This window comes from Sparus aurata, chromosome 12 (assembly GCF_900880675.1).
Source record: "Sparus aurata chromosome 12, fSpaAur1.1, whole genome shotgun sequence".
Lineage (NCBI taxonomy): Eukaryota > Metazoa > Chordata > Actinopteri > Spariformes > Sparidae > Sparus > Sparus aurata.
In genome coordinates, this window is record NC_044198.1 from 15,741,348 (window position 1) to 15,767,526 (window position 26,179).

At 43.0% G+C, this 26,179-nt stretch overlaps 1 protein-coding gene across 3 annotated transcripts; it reads right to left on the reverse strand.

Moving 5' to 3' along the window:
* Positions 1-25,004, reverse strand: LOC115592747 (protein FAM222A-like). 3 transcript variants are annotated; one of them, XM_030435833.1, is made up of 4 exons: positions 24,440-25,004; positions 13,615-13,783; positions 6,726-6,738; positions 1-2,883 (listed from the first exon to the last, which is right to left on the reverse strand). In XM_030435833.1, exons 2-4 carry the CDS (start codon positions 13,672-13,674, stop codon positions 1,493-1,495), a joined length of 1,464 nt encoding a protein of 487 aa, XP_030291693.1. In that variant the 5' UTR covers positions 13,675-13,783; positions 24,440-25,004; the 3' UTR covers positions 1-1,492. The 3 variants fall into 3 exon arrangements, with proteins under 3 accessions (XP_030291693.1, XP_030291692.1, XP_030291691.1); XM_030435832.1 differs by lacking the exon at positions 6,726-6,738 and having other exon boundaries at positions 13,615-13,780; XM_030435831.1 differs by lacking the exon at positions 6,726-6,738 and having other exon boundaries at positions 24,440-25,003.
* Between the last annotated feature and the right edge of the window lie 1,175 nt (positions 25,005-26,179).

The following is a 26,179-nucleotide window of genomic DNA, read 5'->3' on the forward strand; positions in this document are numbered from 1 at the left end:
TTTTCAGGGTTTAGAAAATTTCATTTACTTGACAATCCTTATTAAGAAGAGGCAAAAAAAAGGGGGGGTGAGGGATCGGGGGTCATACATTGCAAAATGCAGTTAATTCAACAACATACTTCATGGAGAGCGCTCACATGTTTCATATATAATAATTGCACTTTTATAATTATAGACAGTTTTGCCATACAGCTCAACAGGCTGACATAAATAAATAGTGATTACAGAACCAGTGCAGACACACAAAGAACTAGTCAGTCGTACCATCTCCCACCGTCAGAGATAATATAGCCCTACAAAGAGGATATTGTAAATGATTCAGGTGGCACGGGTGGAACCAGTGTCACAACCTTCCAGAGGAAAACAAAAGCTGTCCACGCAACCTCTTACAATTTAACAAAAATACAACCAAAGGGCACATCTTGCTTGGCCTGGATTGCCACAGTGTTGATTTGGAGAGGCCACAACCCTAATACATTGTGCTGAGCATGACTTCAATTCAGATGTTAAAGGTGCACTCTGTAGTTTTGGGAAAGACAACTTAATCAGAAGAGAATTGACTGTTTATTAAGTCATGAAAATGAACAGTTTGTTTATTTAGTCTGTTTAGGCATAACAACAAACTGATCTTTAAGGACAACACAATTTCATACTGTTTTACTTTGTTTATATGTGGTGGACCCTGCCATCTTTCTAGCTTCAAACAGTGTTCTGGGGACCTTCTTTCCCTTCGAGAGCAGCTTGTTTATTCAGTATACAGAGTTTGTATTATTGCCTCATTAATATTGTAAATATTAATATTCCATGTTTGAATGTCTTCTCCAGAACTACATGGTGCTCCTTCAAGTTACATAACAAAAAAATATTATTCACATTTATATGCAAATTATCAAAATGTTTCCCCCTTACAGTGGCTGTGGAAATTTGCATGTAGCAGAAGCTGGGGCGCTGCAGTGGCCAAGAAAACAAAATCCACAGCGAAGCAGCAAACGACCAGAAGTTCAGATAATAATCAAGGAACATTCCCTCCGAAATAAGAAGCCATTTTATGTAAAAATATACATTATATTCACAAAAACCAGCAATCCTTCCCCAGATTCAAGTTTTTAGTAGGGTACCAATGATTATTTTCAGTTCAGTAAGTTTTCGATCTCCCACAAAATATACAGGTCATGTTCAAATGGTGAGGGGAAATTCTGATTGGGTGCTCAGCATCAGTATTAGACGAGGAACAGCAGGCATATTTGATGGCATTTTAAGATATAAAAATAAAACATGAAAAGTCCATAAGATAAACTTGTATCTTTAGTCGTGATTATCGTTTACCCCTTTCCAGGCTTACAACACAAAGACTTCTACAAACACGGTACATGCACAAATGAAAAGGCATGTCTCGTTCTCGCAGATGTCTAAACTGACACACTTCCATCTCTGTCGTCTATTATAGGGGTTCTGTCACTTCAGCGTCCCGCCGTGTCGCAGCGCCGCGTCTTTATCTATAGACGGGGAGCTGGATGTGCGCTTGCTGGTGGTGCTCCAGCAGCTGAGGCATCCCCATGGCTTCATACCCACGGCCCAGCATGCGCTCTTTGATGCAGGGAGGGTGGATCTCACTGATGAGGCACTCCAGAGACTGCAGGCTGCTGCTGAGTACTGCAGCGTGGCACAGGCTAGAACTGGACAGCCCGCAACAGAGGTTTTGGTCTGTGCTGTAGGCCTGGGCATGAGGGGGGAGAGGCGGGCGGAGCTGTGGCTGGTGTTGCTGTGGGTGGTGGTGGTGTTGGTGGCGGTTTGGGTGGTGGTGGGGATGGGGATGGGGATGGGAGAACCCAAGGTCCGTAGGCCTGGCTGCGCATGTACCCGTTGCCAGCACCTGAGAAGTATAACAGTCGCTATGAGGGGTGGCCACGACGGCGTCCCACAGAGGAGCGAAGTACTGTCCGACAGGGAGCTCCCCCTGCATGGCAGCACGGTTTAGAGAGGAGCCGCCGACTCGTTCCTGCCCAGGATGCAGCCTATATGTCAGCTGCGAGGAGCAGCTCAACGGAAGGCAGGTTTCAGGAGGCTGGCCAGCCTCTGCTGCTCTGTGCCCCTGAGCGCTGTTACTCACACCATACATCCTCACTGCTCCCTGCTGATAGGGCTGATGCTGCTGCTGCTGCCGCCACACTGTGTAGTCTCCTTTCTCCAAGTACCCAGCTTTGGCTATGTCTGCACTCTGCGTAGGTATTACTGCCCCTGTGAATGCCCGACTGCTGTGGGGCGGCACCCCCGGGACAAAGTCTGAGTCTGGATGTGCCACAGCAGCCACAGCCTGCAGAGAGGGGCTGGCTCGGGCTTCTCCCCCCAGCTGCAGGGCCTGGCTGTGGGGAACTCTGCTCATCTGTCTCATCAGGCTGTGAACCTCCGCCAGCTCAGACTGGGCGGCCTGGCTCTGATCTCCAGAGGCCATCCCTCCGCTGGAACAATGTGTCTCAATGGGAACGTCGGGGGGCTTACATGAGCTTATATGATAGGCCTTGTGCCCGTGTCTGACTGTGTAGCCATTATTCACAGGATTATTGTACGGTGCCACAGGAGTCTGGCTGTTTGCATGTTTAGTCCTCCTTCCCTCGGAGTTCTTCACCACACCTTTGACCACTTCAGAGGCTTTGACGACGGCCAGCAAACCCTGGTAGCCTCCTGAGTACGGGTGTGAATAGGGGCTGTAGCGTGGACCCGTGGTGTCCAAGCCATTGACCATTTTGTTGAGCTGTTTATGTTGTGGGACCCGGATGTCAGACGGAAAGATTTTGATGGACAGCGGGCTGTTGGCATTCTTCTGGGCAAACGCATCCAACTCTGCGGGAGACGGGTACCGAGAAATCATGGAGGCCGGCTCGCCTGAGAAGGAGGCAGACAGAAACAAGCGATTAGTCCGCAAGCAGCAAAGAGAATCCTCGATTCTTGTGTTTTATGTCACCATGTTACCATCTCAACCCTGTTTTAGGGAATAATGGCAGACATCAACGTAGCGTATAAACTAATTTCAAGGAGGGAAAAACCTCCAGCGCTGTTTGATCAGTGCTTAATAAAATAAATTCAGACTTATTTCAACCCAAAATTAGCTTACCCTGGGAAATCAAACAATGGCAGAGGACCTAATTCTACTGAAATGGCTCAAACGAGATTAATTTAATGACATTTAGCAGTTAAACCAAAGCCGGAGCAGCCCAGTGGAAGCTGACTGTAGTAACTGTGAACAATTTCAAAAGGTGCTTTAGAGTTAAAGAAGACATATACTGCTCATTTTCAGGTTCATAGTTTAAATTTGGGTTACTACTAGAATCAAAAACACCCATTTCCTCATACTGTCCAGTGCTGCAGCCCTGTACTCCCCCCTTTGAGGACCCCCTCCTGAACACTCAGTCTGCTCTGATTGGTCAGCATACACAGCCAGCACTGCTGACAACAACAACAACAACAACAACAACAACAGAGCAACTGTGCCAAATTAATTTGGACATGCCAAACTAGCTGCTAGGTATAAATTATGCATACATGTGACTCTGTGACGCAGTGTGATGTCACAAAGACACAGAATTGAGATGCTTTGTTTTATCTTTGGCGGACCCTGACACCGTTCTGGCTTCAAACAGTGTTCTGGGGACCTGACTGAATGTTGAAAGTGCTATAAATTTGAATTTCTTCTCCAAAACTACATGGTGGCCCTTTAAACGCAGGACTATTGATGGTGCAGTGTTTTCTGTGGGAGAGAGGAGCTTCTGTTGGTGTTGACTTTGACATTTTGAGTTTCAAGATCTTTTGCATGCACAAATTTATTAAACACTGACGGAAAAGAAAAGATCCCTGATTAGGACATACGTTAGCATAAGCACAGTTAAATGATCTTCAGTAACCCAAGAAATGATTGATTCCCCCAAATGCTTACATTTTTTTCCAGCTATTTTTGGCTGTTTTCTCACTAATCTTTCAGTCATTCAAGCGCCACCAGTTCCTGCCCTATGAATTTTTGTTCCACTTTATGCTTTTATGGACCCGAATGGATTCTACTGTAAAAGCGCGGAGCCTAAACTGTCAAGAAAAAGTTGATGCAGATTGGAAGAGAGCAAACACCGAGCGCCGCCGATTGAATTGTGCGCAGGAAAGCTGACGGGACAAACTAAGATTGGATTTAAACACTATTATTCGGGCAATTTCATGGCTGCTTAACTCCCAGCAACAAAAGGAAAGGTGGAAAAGGCGCCCCCATTTAAAAACAATAAATCACCTGGTAGAAATTACCGCCACCTTTCAGAGTGACACTTTTATGGAAATCCTGGCATAAAAAGAAAAAGGCACCGAAATGAACCTGGATCAGGCTTTGAGTCGGAAGTCATAGCAGGCGAAAGAACAAGGCTATAATCTGCAATAATAATAAAAAAAAGAGGACGAAAAATAAAAACAAAACACCTCATTTCATTTTCAATAACAAAACCAATTCCAGCTATGCAGGGGAGAGCTCACTTGTTGTTCCCATTTGAAATTGATTTGGGAGTTCATTTCATTTCAGGGCCTACAGTGAGCCTCCCGACTGTGAAAATGATTCAATCTACAAGATCCATCTCATGAAAGAAATAAATTGGGTGTTTAAAATGGAGGAAAGAGGTAAGGTGGAGTGTTCAATCCATCCAGCAATCTCCCAGCGGAGCAGAGAGAACGGCACACCATGGTGCCAGGAGCATGAATGAATTCTACAGAGAAATACAACAAAGCAAAACACTGCTTATTATGTATCACAGACCAGCGCTGCCATAGAAAACCGTGACATCTGGGCTGTTGGAGAGGTGTTTAAACTGTATACAACACCGAGATGTGTGCTCCGTCTTCTCTGGTTTCCCATAATCCTTCTTGTGAAGAAAGAGGTAACAGGAAAGGAAAAACAAAACAAAACCCCATCTGAAATAACGATATCTGGCCTTTAGCTAGAAGCTGAATATTCATGACCATAAATGATAAGAGGAGGAGGTTCACATCCACCTGAAAGGGGCTCAGGCGACGAGAAAAGATGACACGTTTAAAAATATAATAAATCCTGCATAAAACGTGTCTATTTTCTCCCTCGGACAACGTCGCTCAGCCACCAATGATAGATAATTTGGAGAAACGAGCAATTTGAGTCAGTCGCTGCTCGGTAAAAATGTCAGCGTCAGAGCACTGCACACTGCGACCGGCTCGCCGTTCCACAAACACTTCAAACACACTGAATGCTAACACGTCTTCACAGGGTGTCTGATATTGTTAGTCCAGAGATTACAGCCCTGTCAGAGCCGTGGAGACACAACACAGCTGCACTTCCCACTGAGGCTGCCTTAATGTGGCACTATGGAAAACCTCATTAGCAAATAGGCCTTCCCCACTCCGAATTCACATATTTATAACTCGTGGTCCGCTACTGTGTGACATATGCATCAGAAAAAAAAGAAAGAAAAAAAAAGTGTGTGTGTGTGTGTGTGTGTGTGTGTGTGTGTGTGTGTGTGTGTGTGTGTGTGTGTTGGGGGGGGGGGGGGCATTTTGGCCAATCCTGACAACCGCTGGATAATGTTAAAACAGAGCAGAAACACACCAGCATTCAAAGGTGCATCATTGACTGATATTTAAATGTTTTTTTTATGAATAAAGAAACCGACCTTAAAGGACACCACAACTTTAAACCGTTTTGTTTTGTTTATATGTGGCAGACCCTGCCACCTTTCTAGCTTCAAACAGTGTTCTAGGGAACTTACTCCTCTGAGAACATCGTGTTTATTCCGTTTTTTTTAAAATAAATATTTCCTCATTAACACTGTAGATATAATGATCTGAGTTTGAATTTATTTGTTCAAAAACAACACAAGGCCCCTTTAAAACTGCTCTAAATTACAACCAGAGGCACTTTTTTTCAATCTAGGTGACTTTAAAAGGCACGGTTCACCCCCAAAAGTGAAGATCCAGTCATTACCTCCCACGCTGATGGAAAGCTATTTAGTCTTCAGACAATTTCTCGAGCTTCAGACTGCTGCATTCTCCTGAACAACTGAAGCAGATGGGGGCTATTTAAAAAATGTTAAATAAATGAATAACTAAATAGAAACAGAATGGCTCCATACAGCTTGTCCAGTGTCCAAGTCTCTGGAAGCCCAGAGATCCCAACTTGATTTGAATGTTGCTGTTCCTTTAATGCCAATCAGTGGCGTTAGATGACAGTAAACTGAAAACACAGCACATCATGTTTACCAGTCAACAGTGGCTTTTCTCGAAAAACATGTGGTAGCGGCAATTAAAAGTCATTTTTAAACAATACTGGCTCATTTTCTTCCAGCCTTCCAGCACAAAACACACCCAAGTCAAACAGCACCTCAAAATGTGTGGTTCATTAATTACAATCTGGCACTATGAGAGCTCAAGTTTCCCTCGGAAGGTGCCAAGAAGGCAGGAACACACTGTGTCGAGGCTGCCGTCTCACCCAAACTCTCAACATGTGGGCCCATGCATGCTACTGAAAGTGATAATTGACAATGTGCATAAAGTATCGCTTCTGTGGTTCACTGCAGGTGACCGAAGAGGTTATTTGCACCCTCGAAAATGGAGACAAGTTTGAGCTGGAACACTTCTGCTGTGCATTTTGCCATTTTTCTTTCCTTCTTTTTTTTTTTCAAAGCAGCTGGAGCATTTCTAAGCATGTGCATCAATCTCTCCCAGCTCACGTTGGCCTTTATCCTGAAAAACAAGCACACAAACAAGGAAAACCTTCTCACTTATTATTAGGCTACAATAATTATATTCAGTCTGCTACTTGGCTCCTTTTTAAATCCCAGGCCTTTTGAGCTGCGGCACAAAAATTTATGAGCCAGTAAATTAGTAAATACTTTTTACCTAGCAGATAAAAAATTTCTGTTACAAAAGAGCCGTATACTTTTTAGCTGGAGAAATGCACCATTCCTTTAATGTTTGCCTCTGGGAGATGAGATTATTCATGTTTGTTCTTCGAGTAGGTTTGCATTAATGAATGCTTAATCTTTAGTGCATAATAAGCACAAAGGCCAAGAGAAACCACCCAAGGTCACAAGATAAATCTGAACTGTTGCGAGATGATTAACAAGTTAGAAATGTTTCTAGGTCTTCACAAATATAGTCGGTTTTCTTTATTATGTCTTTTTCCACTATTTCTCTTTAATCTTTGTTTTATTGAGTGAGTAAATGAGTAAAAACTCTTTTGAAACAGCAAAGTGTGAATGAAACACAGCTTAGCTGAACTCTCGCAGCTAGCAGACATCATTTTCCTTTACATTTATTACAAAAATTAAACAGAAGATGTGAACAAGTCTTCTGTTCTCTCCTTTAGATCGTCAACTGTACATTTCTTCTAGACACAGTTTCCCGTCTTTCTTCGCCAAAGTCACTGCAGTCAGTCACATAACCCCAAAAAAATTCAGCGGTGTAGAATAAAGGGGCATGAAAACAAATATGAGGCTGTTCACATGACAACGGGGGGAAATGGAAGCTGTGTGTTGTCAGGTAAGGAATGGCACAGAGATAATTAGCGGTCTGACCTTAAGCACTTAATCACCCTGAACCTGCAGACTGCACGCTGTTTCACTCTTCAGCCCTGACGGAGAGCAGGGGCGAGAAAAAAAAAAAAAAAACAGCACAGAAAAATAACATCAGCCACTTTTCCAAAGCAACCTTGGCTGAGGGCATCACGTAGTGCTTACAAATGTTTTAATTCTCTGACCCTCGACAACCCCGCCGCCTCACTTGCTTTTAGGCGGGCATGATTGAGGTGGGTTACGTGGGATTGAAAAAAAGCTTGTTTGTGTTTATCTTTCTCCTCTAAAATCAGCATAATGGCGCTGATGTGCGATGCATCCGCGGCCCTGGATTGAAAGATTTAACGGCCCCGCTAGTCAGGCTTGAATGTTCGCTCAGTTGGAAGGAGCGCCGAACATTAAACGTGCTGCTCGACTGTTGTGGCACCACGCTGAGCGAAACTGGCACACTTTCACAGGAAACACCTAATCCTGATTTCCTCTTTCCACGCAGGAGAAACAGTTGGGGGTGACGGCGGTGGTGGTAATGGTGGTGGTAGTGGGGCAATTATAAACTCAATCACCACTAGGCCTGATTTATCATGTGTGCATTTAGTGACTTAAAGGATTAATTATTAAATATTAGCATAAGTACATTCTGGAGGGATAAAACATTGGGTGTTTATCATCCTGTGGTATATATGGCCGTCCATAACCCCTGATTCCACCCCCATACAATCCCACTCAGTGCTTTTCTGCTGCTTTAAAAAACGGGCTAATCTTTTTCCCGTGGTCACACTTGAAGCCATTTCCCCCCCCAGATTAGAGCGCAGACCTCATTGTTTTGGAGCAGTTTGAGTTAATCAGTAATTTATGGGCAAAACAAGCCCCAGGGGCAGGGCTGAAAGCGGCAGTTGGAAAAAAGCTCATTGCGGCTTCCAACCATCACATACCCAGAGGGCCAACATAAGGAAGCCATTAGAATGACCACTGCCTCCGATTCCCCACGAGATAAAACTATAAATTCATAAATTATTCCTCTGCTAATATCCACACAAGTTGGCAGAACCGCCGGGCAGAAAATCCCACAGGCCTTTGATGATATGCTGGAGACTTATCCTGAGCACTTTTTGTGAGATAACATGTTTACCAGCCTCAAATCTTCAATAGGAACACGGGAACCGGCAGTTAATGACAGAGCAGCGCTCCTCAGCACGTATCGACACTTGTTCAATAATCCTGATATATTAAATACTCTGAACCACCTTATTAACCACGAGCTCGGCACATTCACAATGCATTTAAAACCTATGTCTCTGTTGCCATGACAACCTCCTCTATGCACCCAGTTGGCCCAATAAGCCCGGTCATTAGAACCATGTAATTAATTGGCCCTGACTGCATTCATCTCTTTGAGGCGAGCCTCTGCAATTGACTATCTGCTGGTTAGACGTAGCAGCAACACTGAGCTGTGAGGTTCTCCCTCTTGATTCAGGCCACACAGTGAAAAATAAAAAAATAAGTTGTTCATTTATTTGGTATCATTTATGCCAGTATATGAAACTTATATTCAGCAGTGAGGGAGTGCTTCAGTCAACTTCCAATCAAATTTCAGTTTCAAAGCTTGGGATGTGGCAATTATGGTCTAGGAGTACAACCTCCAAGTTAGCAACCTACAAGCTAAAAAAGAGAAAGTTACCCTGAAAACCACCCTGGCGGTCACTAACCTAACCAACCTAAACAGGCTAGCAGTTCTTACCATTTTTTATGCAGCGATTTAGCTATTTTTAACGCAAGGGCTCGCCTCGCAGGAGCTCCATCGTTGCATCCTGGCTTTAGCACCGCCCAAGAGGACAGTGATTGGTTACAGAAATACAAACAGCCAAACATTTCTTTCTTATACCAGGATGGCACAGCGCTGTTAAGATGGCTCTTGCTATTCATGACTTGGGAAAAATATCAGTTGGAGTTGCTTTTAGGAAGAAGCTAAAATTCTATTCTTATGTGTGCCACTCATGTTGGGCGCATGCTCAGGATTATGTTACTGCTAATACAATGCAGTTTAACATAATTTTGCTGTCATATTTTGGTAAAATTTTGGATGAATTTGTAAAAAAAATAATCGCTCTGAATTTGCTACCGCTTTCATTTGCACCTCTGCCTTCTTCTCCATAGCAATGGCAAAATGGCGCGAACAGCTAAGGTCTTGTTTGTAACTCTGCACCGTGCCAAGCTAACAGACAAAGATTTATCAGAAAAAAAAGGTTGAAATAATTCAAACTGGTGGTTTACAGTATAAACCTGTATACTCCAATCACATTACGTTATCCATGTTTCATTGTTAAGTAACATTGACAATATTTTGAAAAGGCAACAATCCCAGAACCTCCTCCACTTCGCAGAGCTAACTAGCATATGTACACATCCAGCAGCCACGCAGTAACATAAGCAGTCAGTTGGAGTTGTGTTTCAAACATTCACACTGGTTTAACCTTTATATCAACAAATATCTGGGTCTGACATGTGAGCTTGTTAAATGTTTGACATTAAGCTAGTAGTGTTTGCTAACTTTTTGTGGCTGCTATTTGGTGCTGGGCAGGTAACATGTTTTATCAAGGTTGCTTGTTAAAAATAATGGCTACTTATTGCTGTTAGAAACAGATTAGATGTGACTGGTTATTTGAACCAAGTTGAACATGTGTCATAAAACCAAAACAGACGCTGAAAGAAGCTAAATTGCTTAGAATTGAATGCTAACTCGTCTGGTTTGTCACTGAATGACCTTTTTCAAATTGGAGTCATTTGACTTGATGTAAGCCACAAATATAAATTAATAAAGTTTACCTTAGCTTCACTAGTAAGATGCAGTATCAGCAGCTTCTCCTTATGTCCGTGGACTTATAGGAGGAGGAAAAAATATTTATCTCTTCTAGGGTTAAAATAAGTTAATGCCTCCATGTGGTTTATTCAACCTAGCAACCCAGAGCAACATTCAATAGAGATGGGTGAAGCAGAAAAAGTAGCTGACACCAGAACATACGCTCTTAAATCTCACTCACACTCGACTTTTTCTCCACTTCTCTCTTCGTCCTCAAAAAAATAAAAACAAACAGATATTCATTCACCCCATTTTCACGAGCCTCCCTCTCTCCATGTCAGTAATCTCTACATGAAGGGTGCTCACAGAACAGGGCAACCTCGGGGTTGAACATAACACACAGTTATGTGTGCTTGAAGAGGCTCTGGCGAGTACTCCTTTGCACCAGTGTCACTCCTCATTTGTTTCTGTGCCGCTTGGCCCAGCTTGGGCAAAGTTTCCCCACTCAAAGCCGACCCGAGCGCCGGCCGGCAGCGTGGGAAAAAGCATTCCTGCTTTCAGGCAGAGATAGCGGAGAAGAAAAACAGCTCTCATTCGCTCTCATCACATAATTCCTAACACTCAGAAATCTTCCACATGGGGGTTTGTGCGACTGAGAGCTTTCATGCCCTGTGCCTTCCATTTATTGATAGCTAAAAATGGAAAGGGCTTTCAAAAGTGCAGCAGCCAGCGACTAAAGGCGGTCCCCTATTTAACTCAATCCAACAACGACTCATTTAATGAAGAAGCCTGCCTGGGCCACACAGACTGAGCTCCCATCAGCAGTCTCTTCCCCATGGTGGTGCTTGAAATGTCAGGCTGGAGCTGGAGGGTGCTGCACTATGCACAGTCGCAGTACATGAAACTCATGGGGGGGGGGGGGGCCCTGCAGGTAAACAGGATGAGAAACGCACCCCTGGTTCTGCCTGAGGCAAACTAGGCCCTTCTGTTCCAGCGTTTAGCAGACAAGTGCACCATTGATTCCCAATTAATATTTAATAGCCAAAAAGACAAAGAGGGAGAAAATGGGAGATGAGGGCTTAAGGGGGACATTTTAGCAGCAATTTAAACAGGAGTACAGTTGGCTGCAAGGGAGAAATAATCATGCAAAACACCATCCACGCTCCCATGCTTTTAGTCAATTAACTACACAGCCAGTCGCACCAGCACACAGGTGTTCTCACTTAATTTGGCTGATTGAACCTCGTCTAAGGATTGTGCAGGTATTTATACGCCTCACCCGACTTACATGTCCCTTTTTAGTCTTGTTGCACCTGTCAGATCAAGGAATCTTTTACGGTTCTTTTTAGCGACCTCCAAAAAAAAAAAAACCTCAACGTGAGAAGAGGTCTAATTATCCTGAATAAGTGGAAACACCTGCGTCTATGTGCAGGTGTTAGGTTAACCTGCCACCAAATCACTACAGGGGCATTAAATCTGAAAAGAATGTTGAGCCCTCTATACTTTATGTATTTTTTACTATGTAATACATACTCTAGACTTTGTATGGTAGTACATTTCATGGTGAATGAACAAAGGTACCCTTTATGAGAGTGCACAGGCTCATACAAATGAACTGGCAACATGATCAGTCAGATAAGATAATCCTGACCACTGGCCTGCTCTGCGCACAAAGGTGCACATGTGTCATATAAGCTAAGCTAACGCTGATAGCCAAATTGCAGTTATTCTATCCGAGAAAATTCTTCATTCCATTTACCAAGATCCCTGCTAGCTTCAGCAGTGTGACAGCTGTCCTTCCATCAAAAATTAAAACATTAAAGGAGACCTACTGTCCTTTCATTTTTACCGCTCCTTCTGTGTTTTATAAAAAAGGTTCTTGTGTTTATCTAAGGTCTTGAAAGTAAAGAAAGTCAAAGTCCACACCAACAGAAGCTCATCTCTCCAACAGAAAACACTGCTCCTGAAACACCTGGTCAGTAGTCTTGCCTTTAGTTACGTGACTATGTGACATCACACTACGTTACCATGTCGTGAATTTGCATAATTTCTGCTAGCGGCTTGTTCGACGTGTAAGAATTGCTTCAGCACTGCTGCTCTGTTGTTGTTAGCGATGCTGGGTCTGGCGTGTGTGAGCTGTCCAATCAGAGCAGGCTGGTTATTCATGAGGGGGGATCTTAAAGAGACAGGAGCTAAAACAGAGCATTTCAGACAGAGGTGGAACACAGAGCTGCAGCACTGGAGGGTATGTGAAAACTGATTTGTTTTGTGAGCATTAAAGCATGTAAACATATTGTAGTAGTAACCCAAAATAAAGCTATGAGCATGAAAACGAGAAGAATAAATCTCCTTTAAATATACAACAGGCTCAGAACAATAACAGAAACATCTCTTCCAAAAGAAAACTACAACTTCTCTACAGTACCAAATAATTTAAGATGTTTCAAGGTTTTATTCATAGGCCTGCAACACACATCCAGCTGAAACATTAAACTGTAAGCAGTTATAGATCTTCAATATTACTTCAAACCAGACCCAGCAAGGAAATATAAGGCATCAGCACATTTTTAAAGCAATCTTAAAAAGGAAACCACAGCAGAATAACTTCATTTGTGGCACTATGATCTCATTACATGAGTGTAGACTGTCCAGGAAGAGAAAGACTTTGCTGCACGAATAATATGGATGCAGAGCAACCTACATAAAAAGACAGCAGCGTCGCACCGAGAACTAAATCTGCAAACGTCACATTCAATCAATTAACTGAAAGGAATCTAATCACGAGTGTCAGTCCAGGTTAGTCCCAAAGACTCCCACTCAACCTTTCCATGAATGCAGTATAATCAGTCAAGATGAAGGTCAAGCAACACTGACATGGAGCACTTTCTGCTCAAAATGTGAACATCATTATGAGAAAGCTGATTAACTCTGTAATTCCAGAGTCCACTTTGACCTGCGTGCATTTGCACTGCAGGAGCACACTGATTAGTAGCCCAATTAACCGGCATCATCATCATCAGGAGGGCCATTATCTTAATTCAGCTGAAATCTGAGCACACGGCTAAAACCGTGCATGATCTTTACGTGCACCTGCAGGCAGCAAGGTCAAGCTGAACACAGCTGATTAAAAAGTCACAGAGGAACATGACCGGAATTCTCTACCTCAAAACTACCTGGACTTTAATACTTGATATAATGATACAATCATACTTGCTGTCTGTCCTCTCACCTGTGCGGCGATAAACTCACCTTTGTGGGTGCATGGCTGCAGCGGTGGCACTGACAGCAGTAACGGCGGTGGTGGAACATCGAGGCTTTTGGGCGTGCAGGCCAGGCGCTGCGACGAGAGATTCTGCCGCCTCTGAATGCAGGCCAGCATGATAGTTCACTAGGGCTGCACACAGCCGGGGTAGACCTGCTAGAAAAATATAAAAACTGGTTTTAACTTTAATACTCCAAAAAGTGCTAAACAAGACAAAGAGTCTACGACCAGGCTACAACTCTGTGAGGCTGTACTTGAGCGGTGCTTTGAGCTACATGCTAACATGTTCATTCTAAGCATGTTAGCCATGTTCAGCTTTAGCCATTAGAACACAGGATGGGAATGACAGTTTTCTAAGCATAGGGTCATCAACAATACATTTGAATATTTGGGTATTTCATGGCGAACAAACAGCTGTCGAGACATTTTCAAAAAAAGGAAAATGTTGACTTTGTGGTGGCACTGCTGGTAAAGTCAGAGGATCGACACAGAGTCAGTGGGGTTCATCCTCGTGGGAGGATGAATGTCAGCACCAGATTTCATAGCAATCAACCCGAAATTTGTTTGATTGTTTCGTCTTCACCAAACTCAAAGACCAAGATCAGCAGGATGCGACTCTGTAAACCTTTAACTTCACTAGAGATTAACTGATCCCCCATCATTTCTGTTTGCATGTGTTATTTATTATTAAAGACATTTGCACGGTGACATAGTTTCGAGGATTAGATCTGCAATGATTAATCTATCAGCTGTCAACTATTACATAAATTGCCAACTATTTTGATTACAGATTTGTTTTATTTTTAAAGAAGTAAAAAGTTTAAATATTCTGATCCAGCTTCTTAACTGTGTCCTTTACGACAGTAAACTAAATATCTTAGGGGTTTTTGACAAAACAACACATTTAGGAGCATTGTCCTAGACTTGATCTACGTTTCCAACCTTTTTTGACATCTTATAGACTAAACAATAATATAATCAACAGATTACGTAACCAAGAAAATAATCATTATTTGCAGCTCTATCTCAGCTCACTGGAAAGAAAGTAGATCCCAACTGTAAGGTTGGGGAAGCCAAATTATATGTAATACATTCAAACTCTTGCTTCAAACATGAGTTTGATGTTAGAAGAAAACTGCAAGCTCGCCATCGGAGAACAGTCAAACCCCACAGGAGGCTCTTCTCTTTCAAAAAGATCTTCTCCATGTTACTAAAGCAGCATACGCATCTAAAACTCTGCACCCACATGGGTCCTTTTACCATATTAAAATTCAGGAGGCTCCGCTTTGATCTGCCGAAAATTGTGCATTCAAAAAGTAATATCACTTAATGACGACTCCAACTCCTCCTTCTTCTGAATTGTTATGATGGCTCTTTCCTGTTATCAACCTTGTTCTGTCGGCTGCAATCGCACCGATCATTTACAAGGCCCCTCCGGTAGCCTCGGGGCTATGTGTTTCAATTTGTAACCATCCCCGAAACCTGCGTTTATTCTTCTGTAAATTTATGGCTGTATTGATCAGCGGAGAAAGCCAAAAGCAACTCACTCCCGAAAATAGGCTGCTGTTTGCAGAGTTAAGTATTGTCAGAGGAAATGAGAGGCTGCGTCTGAAAAACAAGGCGCTTCGCCACAGCTGTGCTGATTGAAGCAATCATTGTGAAGACAGAGCCAGGCTCTGAGGGCATATTTCACTGATAATCGCATATGACATTCTCTTTGATTATCTGAAAGAGTCCCCAGATCTAAAATGCTAGCACTGCGAAACTGAAAAACAAAAACAGGGCTATTGTAAAGTACATCACTCTACGTGGGCCAGGTATCGTTGTCGACAAACTGCAATATAAGCAAAGATAAATCACAGACGTACAGGTTATTAATAGTTAATCAATCCAGTTATCACAAATGGATAGAAACAGTGCTTCCATTTCAATACGCAGCTCCCAACGAGGCTAATATAATCCTCCAGCATACAGCTGTCAGGCTGGCTCTTTTTCTTTTCAAGGTTTTAAGGTTCTTTTGGATTTTTTACTTTCATTTCTCCCTCAGGGTCCAGAGGGCAGCTAAAGCGAGTCAACTACAGAACAGAGTGTTCAGTGATGAGCTGCAGAAACATGATTACCTTCGCCTCAAAAGAGAAGAAGAGACGGACTGGCTTTCATTTTACTCAGGTGCCAACGAGTGAAGAAAGGAAAAAAAAGAAAGATTCCTTCACTCTTCCCTTTTTTCGTGTACACGCTCCCCTCCTCCGCTCAACATCTGTCCCTCGGTGACAAGCCCACTTCAAACCGCTCAGCGCTACCCGTCTCATCTGAGCACACACACGTGTGAAGAGCTAAAAGCCTCAGCGTGGTCAGATTCCATTTTAAAAATAATTGCAATTTTCACAACAACCCTTCCCATTACCACACATTTGTCAAGAGGGGAGGTGCCGAAAAACGGGGAAGGAACACAAGAGGGAGTAAAAAAGGTATCTCTGGGGAAATCCCTTCACTGGCAGAAAATGATACATGAATTGGAATACCTTCCATTACTCCCATAATTTGCAGTTGGAATAAAATACATCAAGGAAAAAGGCATAATAATTCAAAGAGAGGCCAGCAGTGGCTTTAAGCAAAAAAAGTTTTGCTGAAAGCAGAAAGAGGGGAGCTAGAAATGATGCATAAAGTGCAAGTAATGATGCTTCTTTCATCTCGCTATCTAAATTTTAAATTTCAAGAGATTTTATGAAGACTTAAGCTTAAAATTTCCTTCTCGCTCTTGAGTGGAATTACCTTGAAAAAAAGGGAAGAGAAGAGAGATACGAGATCAAAGGGATCCCAGAATGCAAGATACTATCTGGGTTGACTTCTCAAGCAATATCAATTCTCCAGCCCGCCATAGAATGTTTTGCACGACAGAAAAGTTTGATGTCTTGGACTTTCTTCTTCATGTCGAGGCATCGCAGGCTCTCTAAATGGCTGGAATAATGCAGATATTAGCCACATGACCACTGCAAAGTTAATTATCAGTGGTGGTAGGCAGATAACTTCTCAATCTTCACAAACAAGGTCAAGGATCTTCGTGGTTAAAGGATAAATTCACCCAAAAATGAAAAAAAATTCACAGAAAGCGAGATCAGAAACGCTCTGAATGATTACCAAAGACAATTATTTAGATCTCCAGGACTTCAAAGGAGCAGTTCAACCCAAAATCATGCTGATGGAAAGTCAGGAGAAGTTTGGTAGTCAGCCAAACATTATTGGAGGTTCACTCATCCTCATTTACATTTATCAGAAGCTGTTGTCTTATAGCGACTTATAGTAATTCATACACGCATACACTGATGGCGGTGGCTGCCATGCAAGGTGCCGACCAGAACATCAGGAGCAGTTTGGGGTTCAGTATCTTGCCCAAGGACACTTTGACATGCAAAACCAGGGGAATCTAACCAGCAACCTTCCAATAACAAGATGCTGGATTAGCTGCAAAGCTAAAAGCATTGGCACACACGCTGTCTGACGAGTGAAGACGAGCTCCATCGTACAACGGCAACATGACCATTTCTTAAAATCACAGTCAGAAAAAAAAACGCTGCATCGACAGGTCTGTTTGTCTCGTTTGCCTCACATCCTCCACAGCCTACATTCTCCATGTCATACAAGTTCACAAATTTGAGGACATAAGAAAAAAAGAGCGCAGCGTTTAAGCTGCGAGGACGTCTAATCCTCGCCACTCTCAGGCGACATCCAACGCAGCTGATAAGCGGCAAGATGTGGACCATAGAGGGCCTGCCAGAGAGATAGAGGCCTTGTGCTTTTGCAGCCCATCAAACTGCCCCCCCCCCCCCCCCCATGGTTTTCTGATAAGAATGTCTTGCCAAATAAATCTATTTGGACTGCAGTGTCGTTTTGTCCAGGGATCGGGACAAGGAACCTGATAGGATGAGGTCAACAGAGGAGCCGTGAGGGCAGTGATGGAGGGACTTTATAATGGCTGCTTCAGCTTAACAGGCAGATCTAGGCTGCATGGATCATATTTCTTGGGATGACAAAGCTTGCTATGCACAGTTGCCCAGAAAACACACGCCTGCGTTCACAGAAAATCTAAACCGTCTAGTTGTAACAAAAGCAGGCAGCAAAAGATATATCCATCAAAGCAGAAAAAAGTCTTAAATTATACAGGGACTCAGACAAGAGCGTCTGCATGACCTTCTGCAGTCTTTTTTGACTCTGTGCAGCATCAAGGGGTCAGACTGGAGATAGAAGCAAATTGCAAAAAGAGCCTCCCTCTCAACAAACATAAAACACGGAGAGAAAGAAGGAAAAAAAAAAAAAAAAAAAAAAACACACCCTAGCTCTGCACACACACACACACACACACACCTCCCTCCCAGAGCCATCTCAGCTGTTAGCAGTTCTTAGAATCCTCAGTTAATAATTAGATGATAATGAAAAAGGTTTAGGACGAGCACCCTTTTCACTCTCCGGGTGGATTAGCATGTGAGTGCTATGCTAATGTTTTTCCTTCAACTTCCACTCAGAAAACTGCAGGCGAGCGGAATGGAGAGAGCACAAAAGCACAAATAAAAAAAAAGAAAGAAAGCAGGTTAATTCAGGAAGAAATGAATGATTAACAAGGAGCAACCGGTCATTAGAGGGGAGGGAAAGCAGCGCTCCTGTTTCGAGTGAACGCGACACGGGCCATGAATTACGATCCACTTAGTTTGTAATTAATTGTATATCACATATGGCTTTTATACCGTCTTCAAGGTAGGTGCTGCAGGAACCTGTCTAAGTAATGGAGACCAGACAAGGAGTCTGACGTACAGTCAGAAGTAGACAGCAGTGCTGCCGCAGCTGCTGGATCCATCTCTATATAGCCACACACACACACACACACAGCCACACACACACACACACACAGCCAAACACACACACACAGCCACACACACACACACACACACACACACACACAGAGAGAGAGAGAGATCCCCCAACCCCCTCATACATTTTTAATAGAATCTATTACTTCTGGATTAGCCGATAAGAGCTGGCCTGGTTAAATTCTATAATAGTTTGCATAATTGGTATCAGAGCCGCATATAAGAGACCCAGATTTCTCTCTTCTCCTTCTCTGTAGAGAAAGAAAAAAAAGAGGACACAAAGGTTCACATACAGGATAACCAAACAACCCAGAGCCACTCCGCTCCGCACCGCGAGAACACTCGAGGCCTGCGGCTGATAACAATGAGCCTCATTTCCATTGAGATTAGCTCCAGTAAAAAGGTATTACAACAGTGTTAAAAAAGCATTTCCTATACAATTCAGGCGCAAGGACAAAATTTATGTAAATACGATCGCTGGGCAATATTCAGACAGATGTCCATTCAGTTGGGTGTGAAATCATACAGCGTTAATGGCCGCGTGTCTGTGGGGGGAAAGAAATCATTTCAGTTTCTCTGGTACAACAAGACAGCTGTGTTTCTGTACAGCTGACAGTGCTAAAAATCACATGTCACCGATCGCAAATCAACATCCAACGAGAATCTTTGACAGACTCAACTATCTGATACATGTTTCCTCATTACTGCAAAGACACACATAATGTGCAAAGGGTAACAAACATCTAAATGTGTTTATATCTGCAATGTCCAATGTGGCATCTCTCTGTTAACGTATTTGAATATTTCACTATATGTGATCCTGCAACAGACTTTCTGCTTTAACGTGAAATGTAAGTGTTGATCGCACAATGTAACGGCTACAGGATAACGACACCATCTGCGTTTGGAACAACATTTGTATCTGCTTTCAAGTTTCCATTATAGACTAAATGAATAGAAAAACTGTCCTGTCCTGTTTGCAGTTGCTACTCTGAGGAAAAAACACCGCCAACAATAACACCACTTGGAATCGTTAGGGGGAAATTAGCACCTTCCCTCGTATGTTCAACAACCTCCTGTTGTAGTTTGTACTTAGCAATACATCTGAATTTTAATGCATTTTTTGAATGTGAAATCTGCATCAATCAGCAGTTAGTCGCTCACTTCTTAGTTTAACATGAAGATATTTGCTAGATATATTGCATCTAGCTAGAACGATTTGGAAAATGCAAGTGGGTGAGAAATGTGCAAGCTAAGCGCAAAGAAACCTATGGTCAAACATAAAGCTGTGATGATGCTTTCAGGGAATTACTTTCATGATATTGATACATCTTCCCATTGTCTCAGTATTAATTAATCAATTAATTAATTGGTTAGTCTATGAAGTGTCAAAATGTAGTGAAAAATGCAATTTCGAAGAGCCCAAAGCAACAGTACAGACCAACAGTCCCAAACTCAGAGAATCTTCATGTACCATCATACATGACGAAGAAGAGCAGCAAACTGTTATATCTAAGAAGCTGGATCCAGATAGTGTTTGACATCTCTGCTTGATAAAGGACTTTAGAGATTAACCAATCACCAAAATTGACTGCTGGAATGAACAACAATGAAAAACTGTGCATCACGTTCATTTACATATTCTTAAGCAATAGCATTAATTGAGTGAGTGGAATTGAACACCAACACTGCTCAACAAACTGAAATGAATGACAGTCCAACCCTCTTTGTGATCAGAGCTTGCTGTGTTAGCTTCAGCCGCAGCCAGTGAGCATTTGTGTGTGAGGTTTAAAGTCTTGACAAACAATTAATCATTTACTCTTGAAGTTGATATTGGCCACAACTGTGAGTCAGTCTTTATAAACAGTAAGGGTGGAGCAATTGTTGAATATCAGTAGACAGTTTTTCTCTGCCCAGATTTTTGCAGAATGCTCTACAGCAGGCTGGTGAAGATGCACGTTGTAAAGTTCAGCGCCACAACATCACGTTTATGGAGTCACGAGAGACGAGAGGTTCGAATACGGATTTGGGTTTGTTTTTTTTTTTTTCGGAAAGATGGCATTTCTGACTATGTCTACAGATTGCTGAGAACAAATTTAGACACAAATCCAAAGCTGCACAATCAAGGCTTATCTTGGAGAACAGCCTCGGTATGGGGAGTCAAAAGCCTTGGACTGACCCAAATCTGCCCTTGCTCACAGATGGTGCCAAGGTAAAAGAAAATTCGCAGCATGGGGTAAAGTCTGGCCAATGCCAAGGTAGCATTAGAGGGTAAACAGAGCCTTATCTTATCCTTATCCCAGTGTGCACACCGAGACGCGCTGTCAAAGAGCTACGGGTTTGCTGTCCAGCCTTTACAAAACCTTGACTTCAAAGATAACAGATGGTGAAAGAGCGAGCCGAAGGTTTTGCGGAAAGATAAAGTTCCCTTTTTCAAAAGAATCAGACTATGATATGAATCTAAATGTTGACATCTGTCAGCTCAGGCATGGGCGGAATCATTTTTACATCTCCTGTTCCCCTGTAACTGTTCAAACCACAGAAGAAGACATAAATTATAGGAGAAAGATGCCTTTATGTTGCGAAGACACTCCTCACAGCCCCCCCTTCCCTCCGTCCTCTGGCTGTTTACTTGACTGTTACACTGTTAAGGGTCACTGATTCCTTCATGCCATTAAAAATCTTCAAGCAAACATAAAACTCATTAGAAACTGGAGAGAACATGCTGCCCGTATGGCTCTAATGTGGGAGATAACCTAATGATACGCTCTCTACCATGAAACATCAAAATGATCTGGGAGGGAAAAAGAAGGTCTTTGATCTCAGAACCAACTAAAAATGTCTTCATCTCGCTGCCTCTCTATTCAGGGCGAATAAAGATGCATCAATCGCAATTTGGCAGTCCTAATCATTAATTCGAAGTAATGACTGAAACCCATCACGTAGACAAAGCAAAGCTTACGGGAGCACCCAATAACCCCTGGCCGTCCCCCTCCCCAATGACCTCAGAGGCCCAGTCCTTAACCTTCCACCCTTAACCCCCGTCTTCACCACCCCCTTCATCCTGTTAGAATGAAAAGACCAATTAGACAGATTTCAGAAGATAGCAGGCTGCCTGTAATTACACATGACATCTCTTAGCAGATAGAAAGGTGACTGCAAAGGGAGCATGAGAGAAATTGCTACGCAACCAAGCCACTGACATTATTCCTAGAAGGTGGAGAGAGACTAGTTTTGCATTCAGGCTCAGCAATATGGCCTTGAAATGATATTACGATTTTTAAGATATAGCGTGAGGACTGGATGACAAAATGGAATACCTTTAATATGACGGTATTCTATTGACTAGGGGGTTGTCCGATGCAGCTTTTTCAAGAACGATAGTGATTATTCTAAATCAAAGAGACTGAAAACTTATATTTGGGAACGATATTCATTTAGAGTAGAAATGAAAATCTTTGTGTCAAAAACAACCAGTAAAATAACTAAACCTAGGTACAATTTACTCAAGTTTTGAGGCACTTTGAGTTTTTTCTTTTTCTTTATTTTTTTTTTTCCCACATGTTTTTGATAGATTTAACTACTAGGTATTTTGCAGATTCGGATTATTTAGTGTTTATAGGCTATTAACTGTGAAGTGATACCAATCAGCTATCATTGTAGGCGGAACTACAAAGAAAAACATTTTTTAATGTGTTTATCCAATTGGCTATCCTGCAGAAAAATTACAGATACTGATAATCGGAAAATGCTGAATATCAGCCCTAATACTCGGCCATGTTGGATATAGTGATGAATTTCGGTACCTTCAAAAAGTAGATTTTTTCCTCCAGTGCCCTCTAGAGCACGACTGATATATTGGATATCATCAGCTGACATTGGCCTATCATAGATGAATTGGTATCGGTGTCCTGATACACGCTGATACGATTATGTTTTTAAAGCTAATACAATGCAGAAAAAGTTGCTTGCAGTAATCTCTAATTATCAAAGATTCACAGTGAAGTTGACTGTTTCAGTGCTCTGGTGCATATTTTTTAGGTTATCACAATGTATTGTTGTGTGTGCTGTGAATTAAATGAGGTAATATATTAATCAGCACCTTTATAATTGTTAACAACCATTTAAAAAAATCTTTTACTCCCTATCAGACACAAACACAGAGTATCGGTCAGACAAATAGGATACAACATCGATACATTGTCCAGTCCTATTTCACATGATTTTATCTTTCACTCCCCTGACCATAAATCCCACTGTCCACTTAAAAAGCTTGGATGTGGAACTGTGGATGACATGGCAGAAAAAAAACGACATGACCTTAATCAGTCCTTGCGCTGGCCTGGGTAATAGCCATCCGAGAAAAGGTCACTCTCGTGGTGAGCCGTTTCCTCCATTCAGTAATTCGGTAGGCATGGAGATTGAGCGAGCCTGGGGAAACTTCACAATAAATCAGAGCTCAGCTTCACTCCTGAGAAAAGCAAAAGGGAAGCAGGCAGCCAAATGACAAATCCCTTCTCTTCACGGAGCTGGAAATTACTGCTGGAGGTGTGATGCCAGATCACAGGGAAACCCCCATGGGATACCTGCACATTGACTGCTCATAACACCGTGCAATTTACGAGCCTCTCAAACAAGTTCAGGCACATTCGAAGCAAATAACCGAGATATAAATATGTCATTAAGGCGACCTGTGTTGGAAGTCAAGAAAAAACGTGCGCTGCACACTCAAAAGTGTTCAAACTGTAGATTTGAGAGTGTATGAAGCCAACCGGTATACTTTATGATGAAAAAGGGGGCACGAGGCACTAAAATTTTATTAGGATGCTGTGGTAAATCTAAAAGGCCATGACGCCATGATTTATATTTACAGGAATTCATAATGAGATTAGCTTATTCCTGATAGTCACATGCCTCAGACTGCAAATAAATCATGGACGGGGGGTTTGACATTTGTGCTAGAAATCAGCCAGAATAGGAGACTTGGGACAATAAAACACCAAATTGCTGCCTCCCCCCCCCATCCCTTCCCTTCCCTTCCCTTCCCTGCCTCTGGTGGGAAAGCAGTGACATCCCATCTCTCTGGGTAATAAAGGATCTGGCACAGGCAGAGAAAAGCATGCAGGGTAGAATTTCACACCTGGCCAATAATCTATAGGCCCCTCTGCTGCGGCTAACCTTCAACCTCGGCTGCCACCGGTGCAGTGAGGTGCGATGATCCCACCTCCGGCTCCCAGACAATAGAAATGGAAACCTTCATAGGCGGCCCTGAATGCAATGACCGATAATACACTTCAAAGCACTTCCTGTATCCTCTGAGATGCTGACATGTGAAGCGCCTCTCACTGCGCGCACAGCCACCACTCCATCAAAGATGTCATGAGAGGACGAGCAACATCCGAACAGTTTAAAGAGAAAAATAAAAACAAAACATCTGGAAACTACAAATGTTTTATGACTCATATAATAAAAAAAAAAAAACTAGGCCTACTTTTCCTATATTTTACGCTTAAAAGCCGTTTCAAGGAATAACTCACATTAAATTAATTATTCCACACGCCGGATATAAATCCCACACCCCACAGCTGGATTCGGCTCATATAAATACACATTAGCCAATAGCAGGACAGTGATCTATAGTGAGGGGCGAGACGCTCCTATCCATTAGTGCGCACCGGGCATCTTTCGCCACTTTAGCGCTGTCGACCTCAAATCAATGCAGGGATCTTGACATCATGCAATGAAGCATCTTTACAACCCTTATTATTTTTTTCCCTCGCTCTTTTTTTTTTTTTTTTTTTTTTTTTGTCATATAGTTACACAGGTAGCGTTAAAAAAGGGCAATTTAACAAATGGACTTCTCCTGCGCTGAGAAACATGCTCCATGAGCTCACACAGCAGCGTCCACTACACATCAGGATGAATTTAAGAAACATGAGAAATGTCTTACAGAGTTTTGGCTTATCATAAGGCTTGTTTATCTTTGGTTCGCCACGGCTGATTGGTTGTTCTCCTGCTCGGAAGGCGTATTTCCTCTGAAAAAGCAATCTCGCAGCTGATATCTCGTTGCGCTCTGGAATCCTCCAGAGATATATCCATTGATGGAGCCGGCTCCGTTAACTGCGCATCCCCGACACACTCAACACTCATGCAGAAGATTATTTCACCGATTGTCTTGTCCGTGGGGCCGCTTGGATCTCATCTCGGCAGCCGACCCAGCGGTGTGTGCCACGGAGAGTGATGTCGGAATGGAAACGAGTCCCCCTGCACTGTTGAAACCGGCTCTGGGCCAATCAATCAAGGCGGCATTTGAATATTCCCACGGCTCGGCCAATCGCATGAAAGAGAAGGCGGCCGCTGCCGTGATGCCAACCCCGTCAAAGTAAGCACGTTGCTGTTTCGCGGAGAGATTTAAAGGAGAAGAAGGAGTCATGGAGCGACCAAAACAAATGCAAGTTTCTGGTCTGTCTTGGCTCCTGGCTCCGCACGTAGACAGCCGTCTGTCACGGGAAATGTGCTTCTAGATATCAGCCAATCAGAAGTGCGTAAATGAATGAGGATCAGGTGTGCAGGAGCATAAGTGGAGGCGACTGCATCTACCGCCCCCCCCCCCCCCCCCCCCCCCCCACACACACACACACACACACACACACGCACACCAGTACAGAGGAGGTGGAGCAGGTAGATGGTTAAAGAAGACCCTGGAATTTTGATCACTGAGAACAATCTTTTCATCACACATCACCCTGGTTCAAAAAGCACAGAAAAGGCTCTACTTCCTACAGAAGCATTGGAAGGCTAAATTCCACAACCAGATCCTTGTAAACGTTAAGAGGAATAATAGAAAGCATCCTGACTGGAAAGATCACAGACTGACATGGTTCGTGCACGGCTCAGGACAGGAAGGCTCTACAAACTGCCCAGAACATCAGTGGTGTCCATCTACAGAGCATCAGAGACATCTGTGAAGTGAGATGTCTGTACAGAGCACAAAGGACACTAAAAGGCGACACTCACCCCAAGCCACAGTCTGCTCACCCTGCTGCCATCTGTGAAAAGATACAGAAGTATCCTCAGCCATACCACCAGACTAATCAGCTAACTGTTGGCACTGGTGAAATAAAAAGTTTTTCCCCTGCCCGCAGCGACAGCGGCTGTTTTCACATCGTGAGTCTGTGCCATCATGGCAAAATGTGGTTGTGGAGACACCTGTTGTAGCAGAAACTGACACAGAAGTAGTTTTCAGGACTTTGCTGTTTGGCTGTCTGGACAGATTATATCGGCATGACAGCATCACACCCATGCAAGATAGTCACATAACGTCCCAGGTGTGTAGTTGAAATAAAAATGTAGGCAGAGTTTCAGGAACAACATGGTCTGAGGAAGAGGGACGAAAAAAGGGGGATGAATATTATATATATATATACTGAAGGAAATTAGTTTTCAAATTTGAATGTTTTCAGCAGATACGTTCTACCCCAATGTTGACTCCATGGCCACGTCTCATAATATAATGCAGGCCAACACAACCAGGAACTACCTAAATGTAACCACACACATTGACTCAGCCCCTATCTGACAGAGTCAACAAAGATCATAGACGATACACTGTAACCTCCCTGTTTTGTTTTCTACTGGAGCTTGTTGAGCCTGTGGAAAGTACAGGTTTAACCCTTCAGGCGACAGCTTC